The 14,564-nt window shown below is 43.4% G+C and overlaps 1 protein-coding gene across 1 annotated transcript in view; it reads left to right on the forward strand.

The window, feature by feature from the left end:
• SMG1 (SMG1 nonsense mediated mRNA decay associated PI3K related kinase) overlaps window positions 1-14,564 on the forward strand; it is a 1,828,328-nt gene that overhangs the window by 275,232 nt on the left and 1,538,532 nt on the right. The window contains exons 7-12 of the mRNA XM_086940872.1: window positions 7,074-7,199; window positions 7,291-7,363; window positions 8,017-8,114; window positions 8,296-8,469; window positions 8,724-8,948; window positions 9,170-9,271. Of these exons, the coding sequence (XP_086796998.1) occupies window positions 7,074-7,199; window positions 7,291-7,363; window positions 8,017-8,114; window positions 8,296-8,469; window positions 8,724-8,948; window positions 9,170-9,271 (798 nt within the window). The remainder of the gene's footprint in view (window positions 1-7,073; window positions 7,200-7,290; window positions 7,364-8,016; window positions 8,115-8,295; window positions 8,470-8,723; window positions 8,949-9,169; window positions 9,272-14,564) is intronic.

Consider the following 14,564-nt stretch of genomic DNA (forward strand, 5'->3'; position numbering starts at 1 on the left):
ACGCTACGAGAGAGGAAGATTCTGCCACATCACCGGGTCCCTGTGCTGTTGAGACCTCCCACCGCCCCCCTCCCGCCGTCCTGCTGTCTGCTTCCACCTGACAGCGGGGCCGCCGAGTGGAGCGAGGCGAGGGGCTGCCTACAACTCCCGGCAGCCCTCGAGGTCTCCAGACACACCCCCTTCACGACGCGCCAGGAGGCGCATAAAGGGCGTCCCCGTTACAGGAGGTAGTGTAACGCTGTTTCGCCACACTTGCCCCGCAGTGACTCTGACCTGCGCAACGCTACGAGAGAGGAAGATTCTGCCACATCACCGGGTCCCTGTGCTGTTGAGACCTCCCACCGCCCCCCTCCCGCCGTCCTGCTGTCTGCTTCCACCTGACAGCGGGGCCGCCGAGTGGAGCGAGGCGAGGGGCTGCCTACAACTCCCGGCAGCCCTCGAGGTCTCCAGACACACCCCCTTCACGACGCGCCAGGAGGCGCATAAAGGGTGTCACCGTTCCCTCTCGCGGGACGCGAGCGGGAAGACCGGAGGAGACTGGGCTGGGCCCACCCCCCTAAGATCCTCTATAAAACAAGAACCGGTTCAGTAAGTAAATCTGTGTTCACAAAGTCATCTAAGTGTTGACTAGAAATCAAACTTCACTACTGTAATCTCTGTCCATCAGCATACAAATGTCTACCAGAGGTTCTAGGAGTAAAACCCTGAAAAACATGACATCTACTGTTGGTCCTATTGATCTTTTTATAACTAAAGTGAATAAAACCATCGACCAAACGGTAATGCTGATTGACCGACGAGTATCCTATGAACTAGATCAAGCTAGACGCTCGTCAATGGGAATGCTAGCACAAGCACAAACTCCAAATGTCCCATTGCAAAAATCTATAAATCTGGAAACAAACGCGGACATTCACGTAATCCCAAACATCGTTGATCTTTCCGTATCATTACAATTTTCAGATTCACAACTGAGTCAAGGTCTTGAACAGACCCCTGACATTTTTGCTAGCCCGCAGCGAAAATCTATCGAACCCACACAAAGTGAATCGAGAGGGATTAGGGAAGGAGCAATTTCCAAAGTGCAACATCATAAAGAAAAACACCATAAAAAATCAATAAATAAAGACACTGCAAACTTAAACTCAGATTCACATACTAAAATGTGTGACTCAAACAACGCTTTAAATTCAAACAATGACAAAACTGCTTTCTCGTCGGAATCCAATAGTAACATCAATTCCGATGTATTACTAGTTGAAGCTCACAACGACAGATCCAATTCCAAGCAAACTCACAAGAAGCCGGCGGCTTGTACTATAACAAAAAATGTGATTAACACCAAAACACAAGCTTCTCTACTAAAAGAAATCTCTGAAATAGTCAAACATCAGCTCCAACCGCTTCAAAAAAGTATACAAATCATAGAAAAGCAATTAGCAATATTGGTTGCTATCTCAAAAACAACTTCTAATCCGAGAAATAAAGAACATCTAAACTTGCCTGGACTTAAGGTCTCATCAAGTATTGTAAAACCCACAGATAAACCAAAACAACCAGTTAGTAGTATGGCTACTACAAATAATACAAATGCAAATCCAGTAGAGATAACAAAAAAAACTACTATTAATCAGATATCTTCACCAAAGAACAAGATTTCTCAAGGAACTTCTAAAACAGTTATAAGCACACAAAACAAATCACCAGGAAAACTCCCTAGTGCAGATGGCACGGACAAAAGAGCTCCCCCAGCAAAAACTCCTTCTACAGTTCCTACATCAAATACCCTTGGTTATGATCAGACACAGAGACAATTTAATAAATCAGAAAGGTCAAATAAAAAACGGTCAAAATTGGTAAACCTTCCACCGGAAGCAGCACCCTTTGTTGTCATCTTAACAGGTGTTCCGGAATTGAGTAACGACACAGAAGAACCAACCTGGTCATTATTAAATAAAACTCGATATTGGTTAAATATAAACAGACCAAACCATCCAAATAATATTACCAGAATCTCCACTGCAAAAAGGGTTTCATGGATAGGTCACCAACCAAAAACAATATCTGGAGACTGCATAATTGTCAATCTCGAAAATCCCCGTGCTGTGGAATACATATGCTCCTGGGACTCATTAGGTAATACAGGAGGAATAAAGGTCAAACGTCTATCTTTCTTTTACCCCCAACAAAATCGCCCCCCTGATGACTTCAACTGCCCCCCAGAATGGTCCTGGAACCATCATGATCACGAACAGAGAAACTGGAACCAGGGACATTGGGGTCAAGGAAACAATCAGAGAAACTGGAATCAGGGAGATTGGGATCAAGGAAATAATCACTCGAGCTGGCACCAGGGAGATTGGGGTCACGACTACAACGACCGGGGTGATTGGAACAACTATGGTAGGAGGCCACGACAACCACCCCATAGAGATACATGGGCTGGAATACCAACATCAAACAGTTATAGCTGCCTGGATATGGTCGACTGACCATCATCAGAGCCCTGTATTATGACGAACTCACATAATAATAGAACATGCTTTGAAAGACCAGCTAAACATCTTGTGACCACGATCTCAAACAATATCCAAGGTACACCAAAAGCAAGACAACTGGAATTAAAAGTAATGACAAAATCCCAACCCATGGTAAAACAGGCTGAAGTACCTCAGAGTATAACTAATGTCAGCAATAGAACAACAACTACGCTACAAATCTCCCCAAGGTCACCTGCTATTTCTAGTAAATACCATGACAGGAACCTGTTATCCTGGAATGTGGCGGGACTAGCAACCAAACACATGGAAGGCAGTTTTTTAGACTTGGTTCACTCAAGCGATATAGTCTGTCTACAAGAGACATGGCTAAATAACCCAATCCATCTTGTGGGATATAGAACATACTTCTCCCAGGCTACAAAATCAACATCAGGGAGAAGTAAAGGAGGTTTAACAACATATATCTCCAATCTTTGGCCATGTCGTGAAGTAACTCCTGTTACACTCCACCAGAATTACCAGATTATTAGCATTAAAGGATCTAATCAAGAGGTTTATATTCTGATAAACTTCTATAACAACATGACTATAATCGAGCAGTCCAAAGCTTTAAAAGAAATTATAGAGGAGATTAATGAATTAAAGATAAAATATGCCAGAACTCCACATACAATAATTTGGGGAGGCGATTTCAATCTTCACTTATGTAAAAATAGTGACGCCCACATTTGCGGGATTACAGACGAATATGAAAACCCGACACCTCACTTCTCTCACACCCCCGAAGGCACCAATATGCAGGCCACAATGGCTGAACTAGACATAGGGTTTGCAAATATGTTAAAAACGCCCATTTCTCGGTTTTCTCCTACCTTTCATGGCAGAGGCTTTGAATCGGTAATTGACTATATTCTGATATCTAGCAGTAAAGCTAATCGCATAAAATCATTTGAAGTGGAGAGTAATGCACTTAGCGACCATTTTCCACTCAGAATAATATTTCAAGAACTAGATTCTCAAAAGAACTCAGGAAAGACTCAGCCCGGCTTGCTACACCAAGAAGTACTAACACTGAACAGAAAAAACGGGTATACCCTCAGATGGGGCAATTTAGATCAAGAACTTACTAAGGTGAAAATAATTAAAACATGTAAGAATGAAATTGACAAATGTCTAGATCCTTCCTCAAACTCAGCAGAGATCATGAGTAGCTACTATGCAATAGCAAACACAATAAGTCAAGAATTAACCAGACCCATCAAAAAAAATAATACTTCGAAAAATGGGTGGTTTAACACAAAATGCACAAAAGCATACTCAAATTTAAAGAAAGCCTTAACAAAACAACCAAGAAACAGAGCAGAGGTAACCGAATTAAGGAAAACTTACGCACAGGCAATTAAACAAAGGAAAAAGGAGTTACAAGTAAACCTCTGGAAACAACTCCTAAAAAGCAGTACCCTAAAAGACAGCACATCCTTCTGGGAAACAGTTAAAACTCCTTTTTTAACTGATAATAATGCTGGCCCCTCTTTGGATGTTGCTATAACTGCAGAAGACTGGGTACAGCACTTCTCAGGGGTATTTGGGGAGATTGGGCCCGAAGACTTAACTTCTCAAGATCCTCTCCCGTTGGTGCAATACCCGATAGAGATACAATTCACACTCAAAGAAACAACTAATGCTATAAAATCTGCAAAAAATGGCAAAGCACCGGGACCAGACTCTATTCCTATGGACCTCTACAAAATTCTACCTGAACTATGGGCTCCCCTTCTGACTAAAGTGTTAAACGCAGCAAAAGACACTGGCCTTCCTGACTCTTGGTCAACCTCGATCCTGGTCCCCATTTTTAAAAAAGGCAACAGAGACAGTCCAACCTGCTACCGCCCCATATCCCTCTTGGATTCAACTGGAAAGATGCTAGGGCGTATACTTCTAAATCGACTTCAGGAGTGGTCAAAAGAGCAAGGGGTACTCTCAGACCTCCAATACGGCTTCAGAGCCGGGCTAAGCACCGTGGATCAAGTCCTAAATTTAACATTACTTGTAGGAAAATATGTAACAGCGAAGAAATCGTGCCTACACATGGTGTATGTCGATCTTACAGCAGCCTTCGACTGTGTGGGACACTCGAAGCTCTGGACAATAATGCTACAAATGGGGATAGAACCACCTATAGTAGACATCCTCCGTGAGCTATACTCTGGCGCTACGGGAAAGGTCAGATATGGAATAGCAGGACAACTAACTAACAGCTTTCCAATTCAGAAAGGGGTCAGACAAGGGTGCGTGCTGGCCCCTTTCCTATTTACACTTTATACGAATGGTTTAGAGGCTGCACTGCTTAAGGGCGTTAAAGATCTGCCGGAAGCCGGTCGTCGACAGATTCCAGCGTTACTATACGCCGACGACGCGGTAATACTGGCAAGAACACCTGTCCAGCTTCAGAGGGCCCTAAATAATTACTGTACCTTTATGACCAGTCTCGATCTAAAAGTGAACATAAGGAAAACTTATGTAATGCACATCGGCAACAGAGGGAACAAAGAGAAAAAAATCTTTGTGGACAACCTGCCTCTTGAAAGAACTAACATCTATCCTTATCTTGGTATAACTATTGATGAGGCGTTTAATTGGAGAGAGGCAATTAACTCCAGAAAGTTAGCCCTCATAAGAACAGTCGGCGCTTTAAAAGCATTTTCACTTCGTTTGGGAAAAAGACCACCCAACGAAATGATTAAGATATACAATGCAAAATCTATCAGCACAGCCACTTTTGGAGCAGGAGTCTGGGGTACAACTAATGTAGAGCAACTCCAAAAAATCGAAAACTCCTTCCTAAAGTTATTATTGGCTGTTCCCAAAAGCACCACCACATTTGGTTGTCACCTTGAACTCGGAGTACACTATATATCGGACATCATTAAGATTCAGCCTATCATGCTGTGGCGTAGAATTTGGGCCAGAGAAGAATGCCACCTTACAAGAACAATAATAGAGGACTGCATGAAACTAGACCATATGAATAAGATAAAATGGTTGGCATATGTAAAATCTTTTTTCACTGACATCGGCCGTCCGAGCTTCTTTGAAGACCCACCATCTGTAACAGACATTTCAAAAAAAGATCTAAAAACACTTTGTCTGTCACATTTATCTGAACTCCGAATGCTGTGTGAAATAGGTAAACCCTCAGTACAACAATGCTTAATGATACAGCTGGTCCCAACTATCCAACCTTATTTACAGTACCATTTGTCGCAATATGAAAAGTTACTCCTCACTCGTTTCAGGCTTAACATATATCATTTTTTGGTTCTATTTCCCATTCAGAATGTATGGACTCATAACACTGCAGTGTGTCCGTGTGACTCTATGTCCCCACAGTCTACAATACATGTCACATTTTTTTGTAAATTTTATATGGAACTACGCAGGAGGTGGATATTACCACTACTAAAAGTTATGAACATCCGTAGATGTCGCCCTGCCTATTTAGCCCTGCAACTCCTGGAAAATTCTTTGATGACAAAATCTGTGGCACAATATCTAAAATTATGCATTAGGCACCGTACGAACCTGTAATGATGTGTAATAGTTTTAATAATTTTTCTACAATGAATGAATGATTTTTAATATTTATTGTGTTTTTATGTACTTTTATGGTTTTCATATATGGAACCCGAATAAAGATATTTTGATTTGATTTGATTTGACTACGAAAATCTGAGGTTCTGAGCTACTCTCAGGAGGGTTCTATGGGGTGAGGCTAATCTGATTGGCTGTTAATTTTTTTTCCGGGCCCTTTTACAAAAAGAGGTGGATAGGGTGCAAAACAAAAATGGGCCTAGGTTCTGTTTTGGTGATGGTTTCTATTGCTATTTTATGTATACCAGGGACTCCCATTCCGACGACGGGTAATGATACAAGCCTGGGAATCTATGAAAGTTTCCAATACTGGAGAACCAAAGTTACAGGTAAGTAACTTGTTTTCTTCTGGTAGATACTCTAACCACAGATTCCTCAACTTTAGAATATTCCCCAGGGCCAGACTGGATCCGGACGTTTTCACTACAGTTCCCCTGAACACTTCTAGGTGGTACTGTGCAGCCCTCCACTTGCTTCGTTCCGCCCAGAAGTGACAGAGGCGAGCTACATGTAATGGCCACCCTGGAACATCAGTGGCGTTTCTTTCCTGCCTCAGTGCCCTCCAATACAGAGCATAAACATTTGGAGATTCTTGCGTGCAGATCTCGAATTTGGGATCTTTTTAGATGGTAAAACGAGACCACTCCACAGAACGGGGACTGCATTGAGGAATCTGTGGTTAAATTGAGTATCCACCAGAACGAGCGTTACAGAAGGGAAATAGCTTGTTTATTTCTGCCTAGTTCTGTTTTATTAAAATAAATGGCAACCTAAAAACAAATATGTAAGTTTGCCTATAAAAAATTGTTACAAATTACTGTTGCTTTACCAAAAAAGAACAATTTGTTTCTGCTCTGATAGATGCAAACATTTACTAGAACGAAAATGTCTAATTTGGTTTCAATTTTTTCTGTTTTTTAGCTTGTAATGACCAGCCTGCAGTCTATTCTGGAAAATGTTGATACACCTGAATTACTTTGTAAATGTGTAAAGTGCATCTTGCTAGTGTCCCGCTGCTACCCACATATTTTCAGCACAAATTTCAGGGTAAGTGTGTCTGATGTAATCAGGGTACATTGTTTTGCGGAATTTATTTTGAATTGATAGTTTTCATTTCTTGTTCATTCTCGTTTTCAAGGACACAGTTGATATCCTGGTTGGATGGCACATTGACCACACTCAGAAGGCATCTCTTACACAGCAAGTGTCTGGTAAGACTTGTACCATCATGGATACTGTACATATTGAAGGCCTATACTTAGCTACACATTAAGAACATAATATAAGAAACTTTAAAAAAATTTAAGATTTCTTTGGATTTCTGACTGTTGCTGCTATCATCAATCTGATAAGTTGAGCTCTTAGTTGGGTGCATAAAACACTGTTTAGAAATGTGTGTCCAGCTACTTAAGTGAAGGCTTGACTAGCAGCAGGGAGGTCTATGCTGAAAGCTAACATATGGTTCAGGCCTAGGAAGCAGTATGTTTGCTGCTGTCGCTGTGCAAAAATGGAGTAAAAGTTACTTAACTTTTTTCGCTAAACAAAACTCTGCAAGCTATAAGGTTTGTTGCAGTGGAGATGCTTCGTGGAGGGAAAGCAGGGAGTGGTAATGGCAACCATATGTTTCAGAAGTTATTTTACTCTATTTACTTGAATGAGAAGTTTGGTGTTTGAACCTCTCCAAGAAGATACATATCTGATTTTTACTAGGAGAGAGAATTTCCAGCAACTGCTTCTTTAAGAATAAAACTGAATTCTAGTCACAGTGCCTAAAAAATCTTTGTGCTGGGACACACTTCGAAACTGCCACAACAGATTGAAATTAAACTCTGCTTTCTTTTCTATGTGTTTGTGTTGCATGCAGGATGGTTGCAGAGTTTGGAGCCTTTTTGGGTAGCAGATCTTACTTTCTCCACTACACTACTGGGGCAGTTCCTTGAAGACATGGAGGCCTATGCAGAGGTAAAAAAAGAAAAAATAGAAAACATTTCATGTATGTTCATCTCATTTAAAGCCATCCACACAATGTCAAATAATGCATGTCTTGTTTCTTGCTTCATTTCACAAATACTATGACTTTGCAATACCTATTATTTTTTCATTGCATCATTGTAACTCAACCACTTTGATTTATTTTCTGCAGGACCTCAGTCATGTAGCTTCTGGAGAATCAGTTGATGAAGATATTCCTCCGCCATCGGTGTCATTACCAAAGCTTGCAGCTCTTCTTCGAGTGTTCAGTACAGTTGTAAGGAGCATTGGGGAGCGTTTCAGTCCGATCAGAGGACCTCCCATTACTGAAGCTTATGTAACTGACGTAAGGCTCTATTTGTGTCTTGAAATACAGTTGCTTTCTTGGTTGTTGGTCTAAAGTGAACATTATTTCTGTGCATTTTTTAGCATGCATTTTTTAGTTGCTTTGTGGTCATTCAAACGGGCACTATGCTTGACATCAGAGGGGAGTAGATTGTTATAGATGGACTCTAATATTTTAATATAAATAGTTACTATTAAAGTACTTTGTGCAATCATTCATGGCTGTGGAGCATTAAATGTATTTTTTCTCAACAGGTTCTTTACAGAGTGATGCGATGTGTGACAACAGCAAACCAAGTATTTTTTTCTGAGATTGTACTTACAGCAGCTAACGAGTGTGTTGGCGTTTTGCTTGGCAGTTTAGACCCAAGTATGTCCATACGCTGTGAAATGGTCATCACTTATGGGTTGGATCAGTTGGAGAGTTGCCAAACCTGTGGAACAGATTATATCATCTCAGTCTTGCACTTACTTACCTTGGTATGTCTATATTCTGCATTTAAGTTGCACATGACTGTACTTGAGTGTACATTTTATTTTTGTGTGATTTGCAGAAACTGTAAATGTTGTTTCATCCATATATATTTTTTTAATTCAATAGTCATCGCGTTTGCCTGCTTTTATGTTGGTCTCAATACTCCCACAGACCGTTAATTCCATTTCTTTTTAGAAGAAAATTATTTTGTTATTTTTATCCTCAGATTGTGGAACAGATCAATACCAAATTGCCATCAACATTTGTAGAGAAGCTCTTTATACCAGACTCCAAATTACTTGAACTACGATATCATAAGGAAAAAGAGGTAAAATAAAGTCCATGTATTTGACAGTGTTTTGTATTCATGTTAAATTATATGGAATAACTAAAGAGACTTATACAAAAGTGATTTTTGATGACACTCATTTACTTGCCTGGTCATTCTCTGGCCATGCTCACCAATGTGAATTTAGGCTGCCTGTCATTTGCTTTAAGTGTTATGTAATATGTCTGTTTTATTAATATATTTCACGTGCTGTGTAATAAAATGTTAGGCTTATGAAATCTGAAAAATCTTTTTGCTTCACGATTCTTTAGAGCATTTCAATCTAAACTGTAGGCAGCTGTTTTTCTTTAGGATCCATTTTCCCCGATCTTTGTTTTTTTGGTTTTTTTTGCTCTGTGCTTTGGGCACACAATACTTGGTTGGAGGAAGGTCACATGCTCACTAAGTTACCACTTGGCCGGGATTTGTTGAAAAATGCTTGGTCAGTTGTTGTTGGTGAAGGATTGCAGGTATAGAATAGTGTAGTTAAGAAATTTTTAACATGTATCTGATAATACTGTAGGTGTATCTCTGTAGTGATACAGTAGAGCTGTAACCAGATTTTAATGGGCACAGACATAGGTTCTTTGAAATCTAGATTGGTTAATTCATGATGAAAGAATTGTTTTTGTGAACAGGTTTTGCCCTGTTTCATAATATATGCTGTTAGTTATATTTAACAGCTAGGCGCATTTCCAACATATGAAAATATCATTGAAAGAAACACATGTTCCATATTCTGCATTTACCTTGACCTCTGTTTGGAATATGGCAAAGTGGTATCCTTTTAACTAATTGTCATAGTCTGAAAATGTTTGTTTCCTAAATGTTTATAGATGTATTCACTTATAAAATAAAGGGGAGTACTTGGTATAAGGGGAAGTTTGAAGAATGGTGAATCTCATAAGCAGTTTGTGACAACTGCACTTATCACTTGTGAAGCCTCAACAGGCATAGTCCTATTCCATTGTGATGCCACCTCCCCCAGACGATTGCCATTTAGCAGTAGTCCAGAAATGGATAAACAAAGTCAACCTTTTTAACTGCAAGTGTTATGAAGTGGGATGGACAAGAATGCTGTGGTAGAAAACACAACTTCCTTCTCATTTAAAAGAAACATGAATCTGCACCTCCTCCTAGGTTAACTACTGAATTAGCATCTCAGGGCCATGGGCCTTAAAGCCCCTGCCACGTTTTAAATGCAAACCCAGGCCTGGGGAACACCACTCCCTGCCTTGGGACCAGTTTGGCACCAGAGGAGGTGGGAAATTAGATATTCAGGGGGCGTGTTTTGCTCGCAGGCTAGTCCGTTCCGAGACATAGAGCGAGCCAAGTCCCTGAAGAGATGGTGGGAGGGAGTGTGTGACACATTGGGTGACTTATACCTGTCAAAATCCTTAACATTCGTGGCTGGATGTGAGACCTTTGTTTTTAGAGGCCAATTCCTGCAGTTCATGAATGTGAGTAATGCGGCTCGAGTGTCCGCCACATTGGAGACACTACTAGTGACTTGCATGGGCCACCACCTGGTCTCTGGACTTTATAAAACACAAAAGGAGGACCGAGCAAAGCCCCTCATGGTGCTCCATTTGAAATGGGAGGAAGACATGGGTGAGTCTGTTCTGTATGAGGAATGGGTGGCCTCTTGTGCACTGGTACAAATGATTTAAATTGTTGGATTTTCACATGCTACTTGGGACTTATCTGACTTCGATTAGGCTGCACAAAATCTTTTCATAGCGTTCTTTACCTATCCGAAATGTAACGCAAACAATGCCACCCTCATGCCCATGTTTTGAGAGAGTGGACCCATGCAAATCTTCTGGGAGGAGATAGCGGAGTTCTTACGCAGAGCGACTAGGATGACTCCTGTTTGACTTGATGTTGTGCCTACTAGGGGTCTTACCAAGGCCCAAGAAGTCCAAAAGGCTGTATAAGTGTGTTATATTAGGGTTGGAGTTTGGGAAGAGAGAGACATTGCTATTCATTGTACCTCAGCGAGAGTGCCTTCACGCGAGGCTCGTCTGAAAGACCTGAAGTAATGGCCACTGCCTGAGGAGAGAAGGTGGTCAGAACTGACAATACAATGGATGAGACAGAGCGATGGGCAGTTATGATCTATAGGCTCACCTCCTCTGAGGCAAGAGTGGTACAAGGGGGGAGACGGAGATTCTGACTTTGTCCATTACAGCGACCATAGATGGCATGGAAGCCAGGCATAGGGTTGGGTTAGTTTGAGCAGGACATGGCCAGTGGTGCCAACTGCAAAGAGGAGGAGTTAATAAATGAGGGCATTGCTCTGTTTCTGTATGTGTACAGTGTAAGGTTGTTGAAAATATCTGTTCTTGTATGTGGTGCTTTCAAATGCCCATCCTCTATGCTAGAATTATATTTCTATTTGCTACAGGAGTTGTGTAATGACAAGGTGGTGTATGCTATTTTTTTAGGAAAGTGGATTTCTGTTGTACCCCCCCCCCCCCGCCCCCCCCCCCCCCCCCCCCCCCCCCCAGTTTTTGCCTGATTCTGATGTATCTTTGACTGAGCGTGCACTGGGTTCCTGCTAACCAGGTTACCAGTGCCTGTGTCCTTTCCCAAACCTGTACCATTGTTTCCTCAATTGCACACATCTGGCTCACATACAAGTTCATTGTCAAGTCAAGTTTAAATTTGTATAGCGCACTACTCACCTAGAGGGTCTCAAGGCGCTTGAGGGAGGGGGGGAACTTTACTTATCGAATATCCAAGTTTTTAGTTGTTTTCTGAAGGAGAGGTGGTTCTGTGTAAGGCGGAGGTGGGTGGGGAGAGAATTCCAGGTCTTGGCCGCTAAGTAGGAGAAGGATCTTCCCCCCATGGTGGATCTTTGGATGCGTGGAATTGCGGCAAGGGCTTGATTTGGACGATCGTAGTTGGTGGGTAGGTTGTAAAAGGACAGGCGCGTGTTGAGGGATTCGGGTCCTAGGTCGTAGAGGGCTTTGTGTGCGTGGGTGAGGAGACGGAACGTTATTCTCTTGTTGACGGGGAGCCAGTGGAGGTCTTTCAGGTGACCGGAAATGTGAGCTTGGCGGGGGATGTCTAGGATGAGTCTGGCTGAGGCGTTTTGGATGCGTTGGAGTTTTTTCTGTAGTTTTGCTGTGCTTCCGGCGTAAAGGGTGTTTCCGTAGTCCAGTGGGCTTGTGACTAGTGCATGGGTGACCGTCTTTCTTGTTTCGGTGGGGATCCAACAGAAGATTTTTTTGAGCATACGTAGGGTGTTTAAGCATGATGATGAGACGGCGTTGACTTGTCTTGTCATCGAGAGGGAGGAGTCCAGGATGAAGCCCAGGTTACGTGCGTGGTCCGTTGGTATGGGTGCGGTTCCCAGGGCTGGTGGCCACCATGAGTCGTCCCAGGAGGAGGGGGATGATCCTAAGATGAGGACTTCCGTTTTGTCCGAGTTCAGTTTTAAACGGCTGTTCTTCATCCACTCGGCTACTTCTTTCATCCCTTTGTTTAGGTTGGTTTTGGCGGTGTTTGGGTCTTTGGTGAGGGAGAGGATCAGCTGGGTGTCGTCTGCGTAGGAGATAATGTTGAGGTTGTGTTGGCGCGCGATGGATGCGAGGGGACTCATGTATACGTTGAAGAGGGTGGGGCTGAGAGATGATCCTTGTTGTACGCCACAGATGACTTCGGTGGCCTCTGATCTGAAAGGGGGGAGGCGGACTCTGAGTTCTTCCGGCGAGAAACTAGATGATCCAGTCCAATGCTTTTCCTTGTATTCCGACATTGCTGAGGCGTTATGACAGACTGTGTCGAAGGCTGCGGAGAGGTCAAGTAGGATGAGGGCAGCTGTTTCTCCGTTGTCCAGTAGAGTGCGAATGTCGTCTGTTGCTGCGATGAGGGCGGTCTCTGTGCTGTGTTTGGCTCGGAAGCCGGACTGTGAAGGGTCGAGGGATTTGTTGGATTCGAGGAAGGCGGCGAGTTGACTGTTGACTGCTTTCTCAATGACTTTGGCAGGGAATGGGAGGAGCGAAATGGGGCAGTAGTTCTTAAGTTCAGTGGGGTCTGCTGTGGGTTTCTTCAGGAGGGCGCTGAGTTCGGCATGCTTCCAGCTTTCCGGGAAGGTAGCAGAGTTGAGGGAGCAGTTGATGACGTCTCGGAGATGGGGTGCGATAATGGAGTCTGCTTTGTTGAAAATGTGGTGGGGACATGGGTCGGTATGTGATCCTGAGTGGATGGTGTTCATCAGGCGGATGGTGTCTTCAGTGGTGATTGGGTTCCAGGCGCAAAGGTTGTTGGAGGGGAGTTTTAGTTCGGAGGTGGGTGGGGTGGACTGGTCTTCAAAGCTGTTATGTATGTCAGCGATTTTGTTGTGGAAGAACGAGGCTAGAGAGTCGCAGAGGTCTTGGGAGGGAGTGATGTCGTTGGTGGCTGCGGTGGGGTTGGTAAACTCTTTGACGATGTTGAATAGTTCCTTGCTGTCGTGGGCGTTGTTGTCGAGTCGATCCTTGAATGCTGATTTCTTGGTGGATCGGATCAGTTGGTGGTGTTTGCGGGTGGCGTTCTTGAAGGTGGCCAGGTTGTCAGTGGTTGGGTTTTCTCGCCAGGCTTTCTCGAGGGTGCGACAGATCTTCTTGGATTTCTTAAGGTCATCATTAAACCAGGGGGCTTTTTTGCTGCCTTGCTTGATTTGAAGGTTTTTCAAGGGTGCTAATTCGTCAGCGCTGTGGGTGATCCATTGTATGAGGTTGGTGGCTGCTTGGTTTGGGTCCGATGATTTTGCAGGAGGGTTTTGGTGAAGCGATGTGAAGAGCTGGTCGGTGGTAATTTTGTTCTATTTTCTCCGGGGAATTGGTTGTGGGTGGTTGTGGGTCGTAGTCTTTTTGTAGCTGAAGTGAACGCAGCTGTGGTCCGTCCAATGGAGAGCTGTGGTGTGATTAAAGAAGATGTGCTTGCTGGAGGTGAAGATTGGGTCGAGCGTGTGCCCGGCATAGTGGGTGGGGGTGTCCACAAGTTGTTTGAGTCCGAGATTGGCGAGGTTGTCCAGAAGGGCGGTGGTGTTGCTGTCGTTGTTCTTTTCCAGGTGGAAGTTGAGGTCTCCCAGTAGAATGTAGTCCTCTGAGGGGAGGGCGTGTGGGTTGATGAAGTCAGTGATGTCTTCGCTGAATTGTGTGCGGGGTCCGGGTGGTCTATAGATGAGGGTGCCGCTGAGTGTGGTCTTGGGGTCGGTGTGAATCTGGAAGTGAAGGCGTTCGGCGGTTGAGAGGTTGTCATCGGAACTGGTCGTGATGCGGATGGTGTTCTTATGGACGATGGC

The sequence above is a fragment of the Lissotriton vulgaris genome, chromosome 10 (genome assembly GCF_964263255.1).
Source record: "Lissotriton vulgaris chromosome 10, aLisVul1.2, whole genome shotgun sequence".
In the NCBI taxonomy this organism is placed as follows: domain Eukaryota; kingdom Metazoa; phylum Chordata; class Amphibia; order Caudata; family Salamandridae; genus Lissotriton; species Lissotriton vulgaris.